Source organism: Bos mutus, chromosome 7, assembly GCF_027580195.1.
Source record: "Bos mutus isolate GX-2022 chromosome 7, NWIPB_WYAK_1.1, whole genome shotgun sequence".
In the NCBI taxonomy this organism is placed as follows: domain Eukaryota; kingdom Metazoa; phylum Chordata; class Mammalia; order Artiodactyla; family Bovidae; genus Bos; species Bos mutus.
Window position 1 is genome coordinate 47,178,353 of NC_091623.1, and position 20,011 is coordinate 47,198,363.

At 54.4% G+C, this 20,011-nt stretch overlaps 3 protein-coding genes across 9 annotated transcripts in view; 2 read left to right on the forward strand and 1 right to left on the reverse strand.

Annotated features, from left to right (window-relative positions):
* SUGP2 (SURP and G-patch domain containing 2) overlaps positions 1–343 on the reverse strand; it is a 29,513-nt gene extending 29,170 nt beyond the window's left edge. Inside the window, exon 1 of the mRNA XM_070373386.1 lies at positions 64–343. The gene's annotated coding sequence lies outside the window, so the exon portion shown is untranslated. The remainder of the gene's footprint in view (positions 1–63) is intronic.
* ARMC6 (armadillo repeat containing 6) lies at positions 203–16,153 on the forward strand. 6 transcript variants are annotated; one of them, XM_070373394.1, is made up of 10 exons: positions 306–342; positions 4,498–4,571; positions 5,698–5,788; positions 5,861–6,030; positions 7,323–7,405; positions 10,046–10,619; positions 12,553–12,698; positions 13,673–13,804; positions 14,156–14,293; positions 15,384–15,596. In XM_070373394.1, exons 4-10 carry the CDS (start codon positions 5,910–5,912, stop codon positions 15,594–15,596), a joined length of 1,407 nt encoding a protein of 468 aa, XP_070229495.1. In that variant the 5' UTR covers positions 306–342; positions 4,498–4,571; positions 5,698–5,788; positions 5,861–5,909. The 6 variants fall into 6 exon arrangements, with proteins under 6 accessions (XP_005898360.2, XP_070229492.1, XP_070229495.1 ...); XM_070373393.1 differs by having other exon boundaries at positions 307–342; positions 5,698–6,030; XM_005898298.2 differs by lacking the exon at positions 4,498–4,571 and having other exon boundaries at positions 203–342; positions 5,698–6,030.
* The window catches only part of SLC25A42 (solute carrier family 25 member 42), a 44,635-nt gene continuing 40,515 nt past the window's right edge, over positions 15,892–20,011 (forward strand). The window contains exons 1-2 of one of the 2 annotated variants that reach the window (XM_070373400.1): positions 15,998–16,032; positions 19,820–19,923. The gene's annotated coding sequence lies outside the window, so the exon portion shown is untranslated. Of the gene's footprint in view, positions 16,033–19,819; positions 19,924–20,011 lie in introns of both variants that reach the window. The other variant, XM_070373401.1, reaches the window with a different exon arrangement.

Genomic DNA, 20,011 nt, shown 5'->3' on the forward strand with positions numbered 1-20,011 from the left:
AGCGACAGGAAAAAGGCGACAGAGACGCCGTCGCCGCAAACCTGTTGGCTCCCTCAGCTTTACCTGTACTCGCGGTCACTCTTGGTCACCCCGGGAGCGGTTCACAGGGCTGACAGAGGCCGAGGCGCGCCCTCGCCAGCGCGCCTGCGCACGTACGGCGGCCGAAAGGGACCAGGGGGCGGTGCAGCCGGAGACCGCCGCGAACCGCACCCTTTCCCCACGTGCCCCCGAAGACCGGGTGAGAAGCAGCGGCCGCCTAGCCCCCTCGCGCGAGGAGCCGGGAGTGGACGCCGCGGGATCGGATTAGTGACGGGGGCGCGCCCCGCGAGGACTTGGCTTTGGGTAAATGATAGACTTACGGAAGCCGCCCGTGGACAAAATTGCCCGCTCTTCTGTCTGTCGTTTTCTTTTCATGTATTCATTTTTCACTGCCTATGTATGTACTGAGTGCCTGCTGCATGCCCGGCCGCATCCTAGGTAGTCGGGGTATTTAATAAAACGAGCCCCAGCTCTCATGCAGATTAAATTTCATTGGGGAGGAGGCTAGGGCAGTAAAAGCAAATAAATAGAAGAAACATTTCACTCCATGTTCAGATATGTTAAAATAATAAGAGAGAGTAGGAGAGCGGGGGCTGCTTTATGAAGGATGTCCCTCGGGTAGCTGGGAAGAATGAGAAAGAAGCAGGAAAGCACAGGTGAGAAGGTCTAGGTAAGGCAAGTGTTGGTAAGGAGACTGGATTTGTTCAGAGAAGGCTGGGAAGCCACTTAAGGGTTTTAAGTAAGTGAGATGGTCTCTGCTTTCCATTCACCCTCTGGCTGCCTCGTGGAGAACAGAGGCACTGGGTACGACTGGGAGGAAGCAGGTGATGCCACCTGAACCAAGGTGGGTGTGGCAGGCGGAGGAGGATTAATCATTCAGGGCCCCTAGTTTGTCAGGGCACTGTTTTCTTGATAAGCAGAACGGTGGCTTAGGGAAGCGGGCTCTTAGTTGGGAGCCTTGGTTACTCCCTTCTCCCTAGCATGCCTTTAAAAAAAAATTATGTATTTTAATTGGAGGATACTTACTTTACAATATGTGATGGTTTTTGCCATACATCATTAACATGAATCAGCCACAGGTATACATATGTCCTCCCATCCTGAACCCCCTCCTTCCCCACCCCATCCCTCTGGGTTGTCCCAGAGCGCTGGCTTTGGGTGCCCTGTTCATGCATTAAACTTGCACTGTTCATCTATTTCACATATGGTAATAAACGTGTTTCAATGCTGTTTTCTCAAATCATCCCACCCTCGCCTTCTCCCACTGAAGTCCAAAAGTCTGTTCTTTACATCTGTGTCTCCTTTGCTGCCCTGCATGTAGGATCGTCATTACCATCTTTCTAAATTCCATATGTATGCGTTAATATTGGAGAAGGCAATGGCACCCCACTCCAGTACTCTTGCCTGGAAAATCCCATGGACGGAGGAGCCTGGTGGGCTGCTGTCCGTGGGATCGCTAAGAGTCGGACACGACTGAGCGACTTCACTTTCACTTTTCACTTTCATGCATTGGAGAAGGAAATGGCAACCCACTCCAGTGTTCTTGCCTGGAGAATTCCAGGGATGGGGAGCCTGCCATTTATGGAGTCGCATGGAGTTGGACACAACTGAATCGACTTAGCAGCAGCATACAGTATCTATCTTTCTTTTTCTCACTTCACTCTGTATAATAGGCTCCAGATTCATCCATTTCATTAGGACTGGCTCAAATGCTTTCCTTTTTATAGCTGAGTAATATTCTATCATGTCTATGTACCACAACTTCCTTATCCATTCAACTGCTGATGGACATCTAGGTTGCTTCCAGGTCCTGGTTGTTGTAAATAGTGCTGCAGTGAATATTGGGGCCCAGCCTGCCTTGGACGCAGCGTGAAGGCGGGCAATGCTGTTTCTCTCCTTTGCTGGCCTGTGCTGTTCCCCAGGTGACTCCCAGATGACCATTCCCAGGCACCATCTTTCTCATGAGCTCCAGCTCTGTACTTTCATCGCTGCCCCCAGCCCCACACACAGGTTGTGCTGGACCTAGGGTACCTTGAAGGACTCGTAAGTGGTGGTTCCAGAGCCAGACACTGACCTCCTTTGCCCAGGGATCTCAGGGCTGGGCAGAGAGAGGTTCCTGAGTTGGGAAGAGCTGAGGGTACACAGGCTCTGTCTGAGTAGCCAGGGAAGGCTCCCGTGAGGAGGCAGCCTGGACAAGCAGGTGGAAGCTCTGCAGAGAAGCTAGGTGGAGGGAAAGTGTTAAGGAGACAGAACAGGGTCTTGGCCGGGTTTCTTGCTGCCTCTCTGAGCTTCAGATTCGTCATCCTTAAAGTAGACACAATGACATTCCCCTTTATGGTTTCTTCTGTGACCCAGTGGCCTCTTGTCATTGGCTCACTTGGGTCTGAAGCCTGGCCAGGGGGGTGGAAGCAACATGTGGTGGCAGAGCCAGAAGCAGAGTCTCCCCAGTAGCACCCAGCCCCAGAGCTGGCCAGGACCCTTTACCTTCACCAGAGCAGGCTCCCCACTGAGAAATTTTTGTATCTTAAAAAAAAAAAAAAATTATTTGGCTGCATCAGGTCTTAGCTCCAGCACCAAGATCTTCACTCTGTCATGCGGGATCTTTCATTGCAGCACACAGACCGTCAAGTTGGAGAAACTCTATCTTGAAACAGAAAATCCTTATTCTTTTCTTCCAGCTTTGATTTGGAAGTCCTTAGCAACCGCTGAACAGGCTCCCTGTTCTGGGAAATAAAGACGGGGAGATCTGCAAGGGAGAGAGGCAAGGTGTTTAAGTCCCTAAAATCCCCTACCCCCTAAGGAACTGAGGCTGAAGTGCCTCTTAAGCAAAAGAGGAAAAGAACAACTAAGTGATGTTTATTGAGCTCTGTGCCAGGTCCTGTTCTCGGTGCTTTTTTGAAATTGGTGGGTTGGATTTTCGCTGCATTCTGTGAGGCAGATTCTTTGTCCCTGTGTCACACATGAGAGTTGACCAACAGCCCCACTGCTCCCGCTTGCCCTGGAGCCTGTCCTCCCCCACCTGACCCTGAGCTTCTGCCCAAACACAGGTGGAACAGTCACATCCTGCGCTGCCTGCACAGAGACAAGTGAGAGCTTGGGTGGCTTGTGCTCCCGGCCCACGTTTGCACACGCCCGTGCCATTGGCCCACTGCCATCTTTGCCCTCATCTCCCTGTTACAGTGTCTGTGCTTTCTGTGACACATGATTCTGGAACACACCCAGGACCAGAGAAAAACAAAAGTGTTCTAAAAGACCATATTACAGTAATCAAGAAAGTCAGTTGTGTCCTGTCTGTTAGAAAATAGCATCATTGTCAGTGTTAGATTTCAGTTTTGCTGTGAATGTATAAGAGAGTGTCCTTTAAAAAAATTTTTTTCAAATACTTGTTTATTTATTTGGGTGCCTGGGGTCTTCATTGCAGCAACACGGGATCTTCGTTGCGGCTTGTGGCCTCAGTAGTTTTTTTTTTTTTGATGCTCCCTTATCCCATCTTTAGCTAGCAGGTGCCCCAGAGGGTTGGCTCCTGAGTCCTTTGACATGACGCCAGTGGTCTTTAGATGCTTCTTTGTTCTCTGGTCTCACTTGATGCTCCTGGCTCCTCTGGCCTGTTTCCTGCCTAAAACTGGAATCAACTCTTACTCCAAGAGCCCTGGTTTCTTCACTGGGAAATGGTAGAGACCACAGTTGGTGTTCAGGGTGCTCACTGCTGCATGGTAGTATTACTTTCTCCAGGCATTTTCAGTTCATATTAATAGAAAATTGGTTCTTTATTTGCTTAAGAGAAAATGAATTCATGTCGTATTTCCAATTCAAATGTAGGAGTTCTGAGTTTTTACTTCTCCGATTTTGTTAAAATCTTATTTTCTTTTATGCTGATTATTCATGATATAAACATCATTACTTAATTACTATATCTGTAATCATTTCCAAATAATATTACTAATGAGGTTTCCAATAACATGATTATTGAAAACTGTTGAAGATTTTCTTTTGCAGTTCTATCTTTTGAGTTGGGAAGATCTGCTGGAGAAGGGATAGGCTACCCATTCCAGTATTCTTGGGCTTCCCTTGTGGCTCAGCTGGTAAAGAATCTGCCTGCAGTGTGGGAGACCTAGGTTTGATCCCTGGGTTGGGAAGATCCCTGGCTGGGAGAAGGGAAAGGCTACCTACTCCAGTATTCTGGCCTAGAGAATTCCACAGGTCCGTGGGGTTGCAAAGAGTCGGACGTGACTGAACAACTTTCACTTTCATCTTTAGGGTAGATCCCAGTTAGAATATGCAGTTATATCTGTGTTTTAAAATTGCCTGAAATGATCTCACCCACATAGACATACTGTTAGGTTCATGGGTTTCATTTTGCTGTTAATTTTTAGGGATTGCTTTTATTTTTATTTTGGCATATTCCTTTTCTTAATCACATAAATCATTTACCTGAGTTCCAAATTCAACCCTCTAAAGCAAGGTACGTTAAGAGAGAATAATCCAGCTTCTGTTCCTGCTCTCACCACCCTTTTCTCTACCTCCTCTTACAGGTAACTATTTCTATTAGCTTCTAATTTACTTATTTATTATTAGTAGTAATAAAAAATAAATAATAAAAAGTAATTTAAAAGTCTAAAAAGTAATAAGCAATAGGTATGATTTTGGAGAAGGCAATGGCCACCCACTCCAGTACTCTTGCCTGGAAAATCCCATGGACGGAGGAGCCTGGTGGGCTGCAGTCCATGGGGTCGCTAAGAGTCGGACATGACTGAGCGACTTCACTTTCATTTTTCACTTTCATGCATTGGAGAAGGAAATGGCAACCCACTCCAGTGTTCTTGCCTGGAGAATCCCAGGGATGGCAGAGCCTTGGTGGGCTGCCGTCTATGTGGTCGCACAGAGTCGGACACGACTGAAGTGACTCAGCAGCAGCAATAGGTATGATTTAATATTAATTTTAATTATTTAACATCATTATTAATTTCATTTATATTTTATTAGTGCCATGGTATGCTATGATAATGTTATTTCATTATATAATTATATTAAAGTACATAACTGTATAATAGAGTAGTGTAAGTTTATATTATAACGTTATTATGATATAATCACATAACGTACACTGTTATTATCACTGTTTAACTATTTATGCATTTGGCTGCTCCGGGTCTCAGCTGTGGAGGAACCTTTGATCTTCACTGTGGCAAGTGGGCTTTTTAGTGCTGGCATGCAAAGTCTTAGTTGCAGCACGTGGGACCTAGTTTCCTGATCAGGGATCAAAACCCGGCCCCCTGCCCTGAGAGTGCAGGGAAATTCCACAACATGTATTATTAAGATATTGTTTTAGCTTTACTACTGCTGCTTTTCACTATTGGAGCTTCCCTGGTGGCTCAGCAGTAAAACAATCAACCTGCTAATGCAGGAGATGGGGATTCGATCCCTGGGCCCAGGAGATTCCCCTGGAGAAGGAAATGGCAACCCACTCCAGTGTTCTAGCCAGGAGAATTCCATGCACAGAGGAGCCTGGCAGGCTGCAGTCCATAGGGTTGAAAAGGGTCGGACACAACTTAGCAACTAAACAATAGCAGCAATTTTTTACCATAGGGCATATGTTATATTAACATGCCCCAATGAGATAAAATGCACTAAATTACCTGCCTTCTTCTGTACTTTCAGGCGTCCTATGGCTGTTGGGATATCACCCTTTCCTGTGACTCAGGCTGTTAGGATTCTTCCAGGACAGTTACAGGCTCTGGCCCCTTGGAAGGTGCTGTCTAGGTGGTGGCCAGGTTCTCGGTTGCCCTCTGACCCTCAACAAGTCTAGCGTCTACCTTTTCAGCTTGAGAGCAGCCGCTGGGTGTCCTTGGCCCCACGTGGAGGAGATAAAGATGGCCTCCAAGCGCATCACCCAGGAGACCTTTGACGCAGCTGTTCGAGAGAACATCCAGGAGTTTGAGATGGGGCCGGAGGAGGCGGTGAGAGAGGCCGTGGAGCAGTTCGAATCACAAGGTAGGGCAGTGCGACTGGGTCTCAGCGCCGGTCTGGCTCTTCGCCTGAGTCGCCTTCAGTCCACGGCTCTTTTTGCTGTTGTTGTTGCCACACCACTTGGCACGTGGGATCCAAGTTCCCTGGCCAGGGATCAAACCCACGCTCCCTGCGTCTGAAGCATGGAGCCTTAACCACTGGACCACCAGGGAAGTCCCATCCATGGCGCCTAATGTGTGAAAGAGTGGTGTCCTGCCGTGAGCACATCCTGCCTGGCATGACTGCCCCGGGCACTGTCCTCTCTCTACACTGTGCCCCAGGCAGGCTAGCCACCCCCTCCCACCTCGCTGATGCCTACCCTCTACTCGCCTTGACCGCACCCTGACATCTACAGGGCAGGGTCTTTCCAGGTGGGTCTCATTTCAATGGTCGCTTCCTTGAAGAGACTTTTCTTGACCCCACTCCGAAGAAACAGGGCCACCTGCCACCCTGCCCCCGCTGCACCCCAGTGTGAGTTCACGGAGGCAGAAGGGCTATTGGTCACCAGCCTCTGAAAACAGGTAGCATGCCCTAGCCAGACCATGGAGGAGAATGGTTAGGAGGGAGCTGTTTGCAGTCATGTGGGCAGGGTTGGGAGACTGTGCTGCCCACAGCAGGACCTCCCCCCTCCCACGACAGGCCATGCAAGGGACGGGGGTCACCTGAGAGGCAGAGGCAGGAACCTGGGAATGAACACCCTATCCTCCCACTCCTCCTGCCTCTGCTCTCAGATCCGGCTTCCCATTGGCCAACCCAGTCAGATGCCAGAGGGCAAGGAAGTCGAGGGATCCAACCTTCCAGGTCAGGAGCTGGCACCCCGGGCACAGAGTAGGGACTAAACACTGGACAGGGACGGGAGGGGCACCTAGAACACCTGTGTGTTCTGCACAGTGGGGGCCTCTTCTGGGTCTGCCAGCAAGGGTGGGATGCAGCCAGGGTGAAGACCCGTTGGAGCCCCTAGGGAGGAGACCACAGGTTGCACTCCCCTCTGAGCCCACCAGGCAGAGTGCATCCCTCACCGCAGCACTGGCGTGCATCCTCACTGCTCCTCTGCCCCCATTGGCTGGACAGGGCCAAGGTGCAGAGACCCCACACCCCACGTAGGCATGGCTGCTGGGCCCTGCCCAGGCAGGGAGGGGTGGGGTGGAGAGCTGGGCAGATCCCAGAAGGCCTCCAGAGTAGGGTGGTCCCAGCTGAAGGGACACCAGGTGTGACTGCTGCAGGCCCGAGGGGTTGATGACCATCTCTTGTTTCCTGACTTCCCCGCCCTCCCACAGGGGTTGATCTGAGCAACATTGTAAAGATGACCCCAAAAGTCTCTGCGGATGGACCCCAGGATCCGATACATGACATCCTGCAGGTAGGAGAGGGCAGCCCACGTGGGCCTCACGTGTGTGATCCTGTGTCACCTCATTACTCTGTCAGGATCACCTTTTTCCGTGTTTCCAGATGGCAGGCACAGACTCAGAAGGTCCAAGCCAGCCCAGCAAGCATAGGCAAGCCTGAGTGTGCAGCTAGGGTTTCCTGAGTCAATGTCTGAGGGCCCCGTGGGGGCCCCCATGCTCTGCCCACCCACGTGTGACATTGTGGGATTAGAGCTGACAGAGTGGACAGGGAATGGACAGCCCTCTAGGCCTAAGGGGTGGGCAGTGTTCGTGTTTGTCCTGGTGTTGGGAGCCTTGGGGTGGAGGGCCCCCTGGAGGAACCTCTCTTGGGCCTCCCAAGCTCTGAATTTCCTCAGTAAAAATGGGCAAGAATCCCAGGAAAAGAGAGTGCAATCATAGGCTGTCACTTATTGCCCATCCACTGTTTACTGGCACATTACAGCCCCTCCTTGCCACACTTAAACTGGCCTGTGTGAGGTAAGTACGTCATCCCTGGCTTTCTGATGGGTGAACAGAGACCCAGAGCCTGCCCTCACTTTACCGTGACCCAAACAAGGAAAATACAGCTCATAGAGGTTCAGTCTTTTCCTTAAGGTCATCCATCAAACTGGTAAGCTGTTGGTAAAACAGCAGAAAGTTCTAGTGTTTATTGAGAACCATCTGTGAATTCATTTCTATACCAGGCACTTGCTTTGTGCCATCTCAGTTATTAGCCCAAAGATACCTGCAACAGTGGGGTTATCATCCCCATTTAACAGATGGGAAAACTGAGATCCAAAGAGGAAAAAGTGACTCACCTAGCTGCAAAAGAAAGTAGTAATAAAAAGGGAAGCTGGAGGAGGCAGCCCTGGATGCGAACCTAAGGGAAATTATACAGTATTCGTCCTTTTGTGACTGGTTTATTTCACCTAGCTTGATGTCCTCAAGGTACATCTGTGTTGTACTACTTGTCAGAATTTCTTTTCTTTTTGTGGCTGAATGATATTCCATTTATGGAAACACCACATTTGTTTATTCACTCACTGATGGGCATTTGGGTTGCTTCTGCCTTTTGGCTATTGTAAATAATGCTGCTGTGAACATAGGTGTACCAGCATATTTTTGAGCTTCTGTTTTCAGTTTTTTGGGATATGTGTCTAGAATTGCTGGAGCTCTTGGTTTACTTTTTTGAGGAACCACTGAACTTGGTTTCCATAGCAGCTGTCCCATTTTATATTCCCACCAACAGCACGTAGGGTTCCAGTTTTTGCCACATCCTTGCTAACACTTGCTTTTTCTGTTTCTTTGTTGTAACAGTAGCCACCTTCATGGGTGTGATGGTGTCTCATTGTGGTTTTTATTTGCATTTCCCTAGTGATTAGTGGGAGAAGGAAATGGCAACCCGCTCCAGTATTCTTGCCTAGAAAAGCCCGTGGACAGAGGAGCCTGGTGGGCTGCTGTCCATAGGGTCGCAGAGTCGGACACGACTGAAGTGACTTAGCATGCATGCATGCATTGGAGAAGGAAATGGCAACCCGCTCCAGTAGTCTTGCCTGGAGAATCCCAGGGACAGAGGAGCCTGGTGGGCTGCCATCTATGGGGTTGCACAGAGTCGGACATGACTGAAGTGACTTAGCAGCAGCAGCAGCAGTGATTAGTGATGTTGAGCATCTTTTCATGTGCTTAGTGGCCATTTGTATGTGTATCTTTGAAGCAATGTTTATTCAAGTCACACATTGTGGTTTTAACGAATTTCTTAATATTCAGTTTCATCATAACATGTGCTTAGTTAAGTCCACAAGTTTGAGCTCAGCAAGGGTTGGCTGACAGGCATCGTTGACTATCATGGCAGTTGAGGCCAAATCTCAGCCGTTTGGGCTGATGGTATCTGTAGACCCACTCCCCTTAGGGCTGGATGCAGATAATGCCATGAGCTCCAGGTACGCGGGTTCATCGTGGGCTCAAGCTGAGGCAGGCCCACAGTCATGGCACTGAGTGGTCACTAGACTTGTCTGTCCCATTCAGATTGTCGTCTCTCATTATAATTTTTTCCCCCAAGGGCTTAGAGTTGCGTGTGGGTAAACCACGTGTGTACAGTCTGCTTTCACTGGGCAGTTGCTCAGTAAATACTTGTGGAGTGAAGGAGAGAGACAAGCAGGAGGCAACTGATCCGGGCAGAACCGGTGGAGGTGGCTTTCACTTTCCTCAGGGAGCTGGCCGTTGGTGGGTGTGTCAGCTAGTTATGGCTGCCTAACAAACAGCCCCAAACAACGGCCATTGTCTTGTTTCTGGTGATTTTGCTGGGTTCGCTAACCTCAGCTGGATGGTGCTGCTGGGTGGTCTCACTGGGGGACTTTATGCACTGGCGCCCAGGGCCAGAACGTTTCATGCCTGTACTTCTGTGTGTGTGGCTCCTTGTCAGGGACACTGAGGTAGCAAGGCCTCTGTCTGTCTGTCTCTGTGGCCTCTCAAGCCCCCTGAAAGCACAGGTGTGGAAGCGGCCCCAGCTGGAACTGGCCCCACAGCACTTCCACCGAGGCCCAGATCGCAGGCAGAGGGATCCCGCCGGGGCCCAGCACGGTCACTGTGACCTTCCTCGGGCTGAGCTGGCCCTGATGTTTTCCCCTGTCCCCTAGGCCCTGGATGACCTGCAGGAGTCCTTGGCCCGCTCTCGCCCCCAGGAGGTGTCCGCACACCTCACCCGCTTCTGCGAGCAGTGCAAGGAGCAGAAGGCCTGCCGCTTCCTGGCAGCCGAGAAGGGGGCCTACTCCATCCTCCTGGAGACCTGGAAGTTGGCCGCCGCGGGTGACCAGGGCCTCCTCCTCCAGGCCCTCAATGCCCTGTCTGCCCTGACTGATGGCCAGCCAGACCTCCTGGACACCCAGGGCCTGCAGCTGCTCGTGGCCACGCTGGCCCACAATGCTGACTCGGCCCACGTGACCTGCTCCGGGATCCGCTGCGTGCGCCTCGCCTGCCTGAAGCACGAGCAGAACCGGCAGAGCCTGGTGAAGGCCGGCGTGCTGCCCCTGCTGACGGGCGCCATTGCCCGGCACAGCCGCTGTGCCGACGTGGTCCGCGAGGCCTGCTGGGCCCTGCGCGTCATGACCTTTGACGACGACATCCGTGTGCCTTTCGGCCATGCCCACGACCACGCCAAGATGATCGTGCAGGAGAATGGAGGCTTAAAGGTGCTCATTGAGGCTGCCAAAGGTAGGAGCAGATGTGGCGCGGGTGAAGAGTCAGGGTTTGGGACAGCCTGAAGCATGGTTGGCTCCAGGCACCAGTCGTGTCTGTCAGTTTGGTCCCACCTACATGACAGCCCTAGCAGGACGCTGTCCTTACCCCTGGTTTTTCCAGGAGAGTTCAAGCCAGCGATCATTGGCCTGGACCACATCCTGTGCTCATCTCTAGAACCATTTAGGGAAGCGCTTGACTCTGTCCACCAGCACAGACTGAGCGTGGGATGGGAGGGCTCCTCAAAGGGAAGAAGAAGGGTGTTTTCCAAAGGTGGGGATGTGTTGCTGGCACTCACCGGGGCTGCTCCCAGGGGGAGGTTTGCACTTTGGTTCATACTTGGTCACCGGTTCTCATGCATGTCCATGTGCCTGACTCCGAGGTGACCCTCATGAGCCAGCCACAGGAAGTCATAGCACGGACACTTGGGTGCCAGAACTCCTGCCCCCTGGGCACTGCACCCCCTGGAAAAGGCTGGACTGGGGTCTTGCACACAGAAGGTGCTAGGAGAGTGAGTTTCCCTTTGCAGCCTGCCCTGTGGCTCTGACTCTGTTGCCAGGCCAGCGTGTGCGACTCTGGCTCTGTCTGTGGGGAAGTGGGGCCTGCCCCAGTCTCCCCTCTGTACCTCCAGAGAGGGGGAAAAACAGGGCCTGACTGGCTGCAAAGTTGAGCTGCTTTTCTGACGGGTGGGTTACATCTTCCTTGTTTATTTACAGGGGTTCATATCAGTGAGTGGAGAAGGCAATGGCACCCCACTCCAGTACTCTTGCCTGGAAAATCCCATGAACGGAGGAGCCTGGTAGGCTGCAGTCCATGGGGTCGCTAAGAGTCGGACATGACTGAGTGACTTCATTTGCACTTTTCACTTTCAAGCATTGGAGAAGGAAATGGCAACCCACTCCAGTGTTCTTGCCTGGAGAACCCCACGGACAAAGGAGCCTGGTGGGCTTCAGGGGGCGTGTGTGTGTGTGTGTGTGTGTGTTGGCGTGCATGTATACATTTATACACAGGAAGATTCATGGCAAGAAATTGGCTCATGGGGTTGCGGTGCTTTCAGACTTAAGTAGCAGGCTGAGGCTTGGGCAGGAGCCAACACTATAGTCCACTAGCAAGCTTCTTCCTCTTCAGGGAGACCTCAGTTTCCCTCTTAAGGCCCTCGGCTGATTGGACGAAGCCCACCCAGACCATCGATGGTCATCTGCTATACTTAAAAGTCAGCTGGTCGTGGGTGTCACCACATCTCCGGAGTATCTCCACGGCACACCCAGGTTACAGTTCATGGAGGCACTGGGGGCTGTGGCCTGGCCAGGGGGCCATGTGCACTGACCATCGCTGAGCTCTGTGTTATTATGGCTCTTTGTGCGCACCCACCGCCCACCCCCCCGCCAGCAACCCCCTAACCCTCCTCCCCACCACCATCCTCAGTCAGGCCTATCCTCCCTGGTGCCTCTGAACTTTGTCTGCAGCATCTGTGTTTCATTTTCGCCTGGGTCAACTCTATCCATATGTCCTTCTGCAGTTTCTAGGTGTCCTGTTGCACTTAGAAAGGTCATTCCCAACCCAAGATCATAAAAATAGTCTCGGATGGTTTATTATAGCACTATTATGGTTTTTCTTTTTTTAGTCGAGATCATCAGTCGTTCTGGAATTTATCTGGGGCATAGCGGAGAGGAAGGCACATTCCCGTGTCTTCCCAACAGCCAGTAGGGGGCACCACAGGCCTGGGCAGCCCCAGTGGTCCTTCCTCTCCCCTGCCTTATCGTCCACCCCAACAGGCAACCACCCACCAGGCACAGGGGTCAGGCTGCCCTGGCGGAGCCGGATTCGGGATTCCTAGCAAGAGTGCTGGCTCAGAGCCAGGGCTGGTTCTCTGCTCCTCACCCTGGGGTTCCCCTTCCCCCCTCTGCAGTGTTCCCCGACAATCCCAGCATCCTGAGCGAGCTCTGCAGCACCCTGTCCCGCCTGGCTGTCCGCAACGAGTTCTGCCAGGAGGTCGTCGACCTCGGGGGCCTCAGCGTCTTGGTGGCCCTGCTGGCTGACTGCAATGAGCACCAGGTGGGCGTCCACAGCTGTCTCAGGGTGTGAAGTCCCTTTGCCTGAGTTTCCCTTATTTATTCTTGGCTGCTCTGTGTCTTCATTGCTGTGCTCAGGCTTCCTCTGGTTGCAGCGGTGAGCAGGGGTTACTCTAGCTGCAGTGCATGGGCTTCTCATTATGGTGGCTTCTCTTGTTGCAGAGCACAGGCTCTAGGGCACACGGCTGAGTAGCTGTGGAACACGGGTTTAGTTGCTCCTCAGCCTGTGAAACCTTTCCAGGCCAGGGATTGAACCCGTGCCCCCTGCATTGGCAGGTGAATTCTTAACCACCGGACCACCAGGGAAATCCCTCGCCTGAATTTCAGTCTGTCGTTTTTCTCGATATCTGGGAAAGGATCTGGGTCTCGCAGTGAACTCGGCCCCTCTTGGCCCTGGTCAGCCAGACAGGCTTGCATCAGAACATGCTGGCCTTATCTGCAGAGCCCAGAATCAAAGTTCGGTTTTTGCTTGTCAGAACCTGTGAGAAGGAACTAAAGCTTAGGGGGAAAACAGACCCACCCACCCTCTCTCACCGTCCTTAAGCACCTTTGTATTTTCAATCAGCAGTGAGAGAAGCAGAGTGGGTGTGGTGGGGGCAGCTGAAGGGCGTGGTGCTTGAGCGAGGCCACCTGTGCTCTGGGTGCTGACCTGAGCCACACACCCCTCTGTGTCTGGGGGTGGTGATCAAAGTCATCCAAATGCCTGTCCTGGACTCAGGTGGCCAGAACCACACGGCCCACCTCCCCAAGCCTCCCCTGCCTTCTCTACACAGCGAGTGATAGATAAGCTTGCTGTTTCATGCTGCCTGCACACCCCGGAGTTGTCCCCTGTGTGTTCAGACAGCAGACATTGAAACAGCCCCACGCCCCGCTCAAGACCCCCTCCCACCATCCCGCAACCAAGCACCTGATGCCCGGGTGCTGCTGGGGGTAACCTGTGCATTGCTGTCTTTCCAGGAGCTGGTGAAGCAGGTGCTGAGTGCTCTGAGGGCCATTGCAGGCAACGATGATGTGAAAGATGCCATCGTCCGCGCCGGCGGGACCGAGTCCATTGTGGCTGCCATGACCCGGCACCTGGCCAGTCCCCAGGTACCCACCCCAGGGCCGGGGGCACACAGGCAGGGCCACGTGGCTGGAATGCCAGATCAGTACCTGTAGCCACGTGATGGCCTTTCCCATCTCGGGAAGCCAACCCAGGCCTAGGGTGAGGCCAGCAAGCCAGAGGCTGAAGGCAGGGTGAGTGAGGGCCAGGGTGGCGCGAGACTCACTCCTAAGAGCTTGGTTGGTGCCTCCCGGTATCGTTTCTGTTACTGCTGGTCGGTACACACGTAGGCGCACGTGGTCTGTCCCAGTGAGGTCACAGAGCACTCACTGAAAGAGCTGGTCGGGGCGGGGGGGTTCGTCTGCCTCCTCTTAGCCATCCCCGTGACCCCCTTGCAGGTGTGCGAGCAGAGCTGTGCAGCCCTGTGCGTCCTGGCCCTGCGCAAGCCAGCGAACAGCCGCGTCATCATGGAGGGCGGCGGGGCCCAGGCCGCACTGCAGGCCATGAAGGCACACCCTCAGGAGGCTGGCGTCCAAGTAGGCATGGGCAACAGGCGGAGAGGACGGGAGCCTGGTGGGCAGGTGGGGCGAGAGGCCAGCCAGCAGGTCCTGGGGTGGGCAGAGCAGAGGGTGCAGGCCCTCTTTGACCTGGCCCATTACCACCGTGACCCAAGCCTCCAGGGTCTCCTTCCTTCTCAGCTCCAGTGTCCTGCATCTCCATCCCAGCCTCCAAAAACGTGCCTAACTCTGCCCGCTATTGTCCTCTCTCCTGTTCCGTTGGTCTTCCTGCATTTGATCTTGCCTTTTCCTAACAGTCTCTTTAGAGGGATATTGGTGGGGGGAGTTGGGTGGACCCACAGAAGGGGCCCTGCTGGGATTCATGGAAGCTTCCTGGCCCCACCTTAGGCTGCTGCTTTGGAGGTCAGTCAAGCTGAAGCATAGACAGGGCCATGCACACCCTTGTCAGAAACCCACCCTCCTCCCGCTCCCACTTTTCATACCATCCTGACTCAGGGACCTCCTGGTTGGTCTGGAGACGCACCAGGCTGAGTCCCACGGGAGGCCTTGGCTCCCTCCTCTAGGACGCTGTGCCCATGGCTGGCCTATCACCTTGCCCACTCCTGACCACCCTGGCCAGGCAGGCCCTCATTTCACCTGCTTCTCCCCGGCTTTCCCGTGTTGGGGTGCTTCTTGTAACTGCTGCCCAGCAGAGGCAGAGGGCCCAGATGCTAACTGAATGAGTCAACAGTGTGCTGACTGATGGACGCTGGGCACAGCCCCGCTCTTCCCTCTGTCTCCCCGCCCTCCTCCCCTGGCCAGGCTCTTGCCAGCACCCAAGGACATTGCTCAGAGGCTTTGAGTCCCACACCTGAGGAATCAGCCCTGCCTGCCCAACACTTGGCCACTGTGAGCTTCAGTCTCCTCACCTGGGAGCTGGGGGGTCAGCCCAGCCAGGGTGCCAAGAGGCTTAAGTGGAGGCATGGGCCTTGCCTGATGAGTCAGAGCCCAGGCACCTGCTGCCTGCTGCCAGTGGTTGTGTTGTGTTATGATGACCCCAAGGTCAGGGTGGACCCCACCCCCGGGCCCCACCCCCGACTCTCAGCCACTGACCTGCTCTCCCTTCCAGAAACAGGCCTGCATGCTGATCCGGAACCTGGTGGCCCGCAGCCAAGCCTTCTCACAGCCCATCCTGGACCTGGGGGCTGAGGCCCTCATCTCGCGAGCCCGAGCCGCCCACCGTGACTGTGAGGATGTGGCCAAGGCTGCCCTGCGGGACCTGGGCTGCCATGTCGAGCTCCGGGAGCTGTGGACTGGCCAGAAGGGCGACCTGGCACCGTGACCGCAGGCCCAGTGCGCTCTGTGACTCTGGGCGAGTCTTGTGACTCAGGAACGGCCTGGGGGCAGGCCAGCTATCCAAGTCCTGCCACTCTGCCCCCAGCTTCCTCCCCCGTCCAGAAGAGGACTTTTCTGACTGGTGCCACGTAGAGGCCAGGGAGTGGGAAGGGAGTCTTAGTGAGGCACCCGCACAGCAGAAAGTGGCCCTTGAGGCCTGGCCCCTCTGCGCTCGTCCACGCGGTTGCCAGCTGAGAGCATGGCTTCATCTGCCCTGTGTCACCCCACTGCCCTTTGCTAGGAGAAGTGCCCCCTCAGCGTTGCTTCTGGCTGGAAGTCCGTCTGAAATCTGGAAACCACACTGGACAATCTCAAAGCAGGGCAGAGACCCCGCTTCTGTTCCTGCGAGTCCATTCTCATCACCGCTGCTGCTTCTCTTACCTGTAAGTTGGATCCCAGGTGCCTTGCCGTGCTGAACAGAGGACAGGGACCAAGGCTTGATGGTCTCCAGGTGTCCCGGGCCAGCCAGTGGAGCCTGGTAATAAAAGACAGTTGGTTGAACAATGGAGGGGTTTCTTCCATAGCACCACGGGGAGTGGGGGCTGCAGCCAGCGGCCTCAAAGGACAGGGGAGAGGGGTGCGCATTTGGGGAGGTCATGGGTTCACTGAGGAAAGCAAAGGCTTTTGAGAACAGCCTGGGATGTGTGATTTGCTGTCACTCAGAGGGGCGGGCTGCTGGGGTCATCATCAGACTTGGGATCTGTGGGCGCCAACGTCGCTGTGCTTGGATGTGCACTGCCCTGGGGGCTCTGGAGCACTCAGTGTCTGGCCCTCACTCTGATCTGTGGCTTTGAGCTAGTGACACAACCTCTCTGAGCCTTGACTTCCTCCTCCATAAAATGGGGAGAGGGGAGGGGCTAGAGCCCCCTCCAAAGAGTGATGGTGCAGAGCTAGGCACATGGGAGACACCCAGTCATCTCACTTCAGCGCCTGAGTCACCCCAGGAGAATCACCCTGCGTTCTCCACCACCGGACTGTGTCAAGGTCCTCGGTAGCTGGCTGGCTGGGGCAGCCGGCCTTCCGTCTCTGAGCACCCATTTCCCCACCCATAAGGTGGGCGTCACTGTTGCTGCCCCCATTGCCCACCCTCTGCCAGTGTCTTGGAGGTGTCACCCAGCAGCGGTGCCTGGCAGACCCCAGCTCTCCTCTTTATTCATCCTCGGGCTCATGGTGTGGTCACCTGGCAGTTCTGGGCATCCCCTGTGTTCCAGTCAGGTCAGGGCCGCCTCAGGCCCCCTGGTGGCCTCCTGGTGTCATGCCCAACAACTCAAGCCCACAGGGCAGGAGCCCCTTTTCACCCGTCTGAGTTTCCACCACCCTGCTTGTCATTCGCCTCCTCTAGGCTGAGAAAGGTCTGAATTCAGTCCTCAAAGTCAGCGCAAGCCCTTTCCCAGGAGGCTCCTGGTCCCAGTGGAAATTGGCCCGCGGGAAGAGTTGCCGGAGGAGCGTCATCCGGGTTCCACCTCCCCTCCGGATGGGGAGGGCCCTGCCAGCTCCATGGGCTGATGAGAACCTCTGCCCCAGCCCCCTAGGCCTGTCTTCGCTCACTGGGGACTCAGCCCGTGGGTGGGATGATCCGTACCCACTCCAGGCTCCAGCCATGAGACCTTGGATCAGTCTTGTGTCCTTGGAGGCCCCATGATCCTCCTGTTCCTCCATCTGTCTCGTGGGCAGTGGGTACTGCTAGTCCATTTCGGGGAAGCCTGAGGTGCCAGCCTTGTAACTGCTGCCTCAGCTCTGCTCTGAGTCTTCCTGTAGCTCCCCATCGCCCTCCACATGAAACCAAACTGTCCTCCAGGCCCTACCCCCCTCCCATCTGCATCTTCCCCATGTTCCCCTGTAATCACATTTCCAGTCACTCCAGCCTCCCCACCTCAGGGCCTGTGCACATGTCATGCTTTGCATGGAGCATCCTTCCCTAGCCCTCCCCATGGCTGGCTCCTTCCTGGCACCTGGTTCCAGCTCACACGTTGCCTTCTCAGAGAAGTGCCCTATTGCCCCCTTGCCCTGGTGCCCCGTGATCACGGGCTGTGTCCCTGACCTCTGCCCCCATCTGAGGTCACCTCACTTGTGTGCTTTTCTCCTTTGACTCCCCCGCTCCGGCCCACTGCCCATGAGCAGGCTCCTGTCTCCCCGCTCTGCACCAACTTCCCATCAGTGTTTTCAGATGTTCACCCGAGTAAATGAGGAGATACCCAGGGTGCTTGTAGGGGAGGCCTCTGCCCTGGCCGCCCTAGTCACCTCCCCTGGAATCCCATCCAGCTTTCCCACAGCTGCAGCCCTCTTCTAGAAGAGTGGCTCCTGCCTATCAGTCCTCCCCACCTTGCCTGAGCGTGCCTTCAGTGGGTGTGGGTCAGGGCCTGTTTGGACATCCCCAGGCGGGGTGGAACCCCACCTCCAACTGAAGAGCCCGCATTTCACTGAGGTCCACCAGGCCTACGTTCCAGTCTCTCCTCTGCTCCCTCAGGTGGCCCTCCGCCTCCTCATCTGGAAATGGGCTTAAGTGTGTCCCCGCACAGGGCCACAGCCCCCAGCATTGCCTGGCTGGGGGTGTCCGGCACACAGCGCTCTTCTGTCCTCCTTGACGATAGAAATGTGGGCCAAGGGGGAAACTGCTTCAAGGGAGGGGCCAGCACATTCAGTTCTTCCTCTACTGCCGTGTGCTTTTAGGGGAGGGGGCCTGGCCTCTCTGAGCCTCTGGGACACTGACTGAGGCTGCCTTGAAACCGGTCAGTCCTGACTGTCATCTCTGTGGCGTCCCAAGGTGTCAATGATGTGTCCCCCCTGCCAGGGAAGGGCTCGGGGTCCTGGGAAAGGGGCAACGTTGCTCTCACTATGAACACCTTTGAGAGGCAGGGCCTGGGAACCCCATTTTCCAGATGAGAAGCAGACTCGCCGGCTTTCGAGGGGCCAAGATGGGATGGGAACCCAGCTCAGCCCGCCTCCATGCCCCTCCTCTGCTGCCAGTGTTGCTAACCTGACCTTGGGCAGATGGCTCTCTAGCCTTGGTTGATTAAGCCCTTGTCACCGTGCCCGGGCCTGGCTCATGGCCGTCATGTCAGATGATTCCTGGGATTCCCGAGACAGAAGGAACTGGAGATGCAGAGAGTCAGTGTCCTGCCCAGGGGAAGCCAAGTGGACAGGGGAGAGCTGGGTCCCCTGGGCACCCTGGCCAGGTACAGCCAAGGTGCCTGTGGTGGGGGGTGTCTATTGCTGATGCTGAGAGGCACTGTCTGCCATTGTTGAGAGGTGGGCCAGTGCCAGCTTGCTGATGAGCAAACAGAAGCCACAGCCCACTGAGCACCTCCAGGGCCACTGCCTGACCCTTGCCCCAGTTGGCAGTGTCCCTGGGGGTGCTGTGGGACTTTCCAGGAGCTTGCTGCCTCCCTCACAGGACCTAGCAGGTGGGCGCTGCAGCTGGGGACTTCTCCAGTACAAATACCTCCCTCTTTGCATGGCACACCATCCCCATAGTCGGTCTATGTCTACATTCCATCAGGTGCTATTTACAGAGAGGGAAACAGAGACCCTGAAAAGAACAGTTTATCCAGGCAACATTCAGCAAACACTTGCTGTGGCCAACATGTGGTTTGCTTCCATTCATTTTATTAATATTTCCATCAACCCTAGGAGCTAATTGAAGAAACTGAGGCAAGGGAATTTGAGGCACTTGTGGAAGGTCCTGTAGCTAGCAAGTCAAGTAAAGCAGGGGTTCAAACCCAGCCCCGGGCCCTCCCAGCAAGAAACACTTGTTGCACAAAGCTCAGTTTTCCTATCTGCAAAATGGGCATCATCACCCGCATCTGGAAGTCAGGTCATGAGATGGTGTTTGAGAAGTGTCTGGCTCAGGAAAGACCCAACACCCAGCAGGTGTTCAGCACGCAGCTTCCTCCTCTTCTCCAGAGGGCCAAATCGAGACCAGGACCTGGAAGTTGCAGGAGAAGCAAACTACAATTGGGAGATGCCTGAGAAGAGGCTCAGGTGGGAATATGCTGGGAATATCAGGAGTCATATGGTGGGCCTAGGCTAGTGGCTCCCACTTGTGAGCCCCACACTGCTTCTTTACAGAGGCCCTTTGAGAAGTTATGGATTACGTACTTGGCAGGGGATTTGCACAGCCCTGAAATGTGAACCACTTTCACAGCCTAGCTCAACCTTGTTCTCTCCCAGGCTTCCCTGGCTCTGAACTTGATCTCCACCAACCCCAGCCCACACCTAGAGGAAATAAGAGCCAGTATCTGGAACATTTGTAAACCTCTCTGCCCTGGCACTTGGTGAGTCAGAGAATGGGGTGGGCTCGGGAGAGGTGCCAATGACACAGCCTAGTATTGGACAGCAGCTGCTTCCCTATCTGCAAAGAAT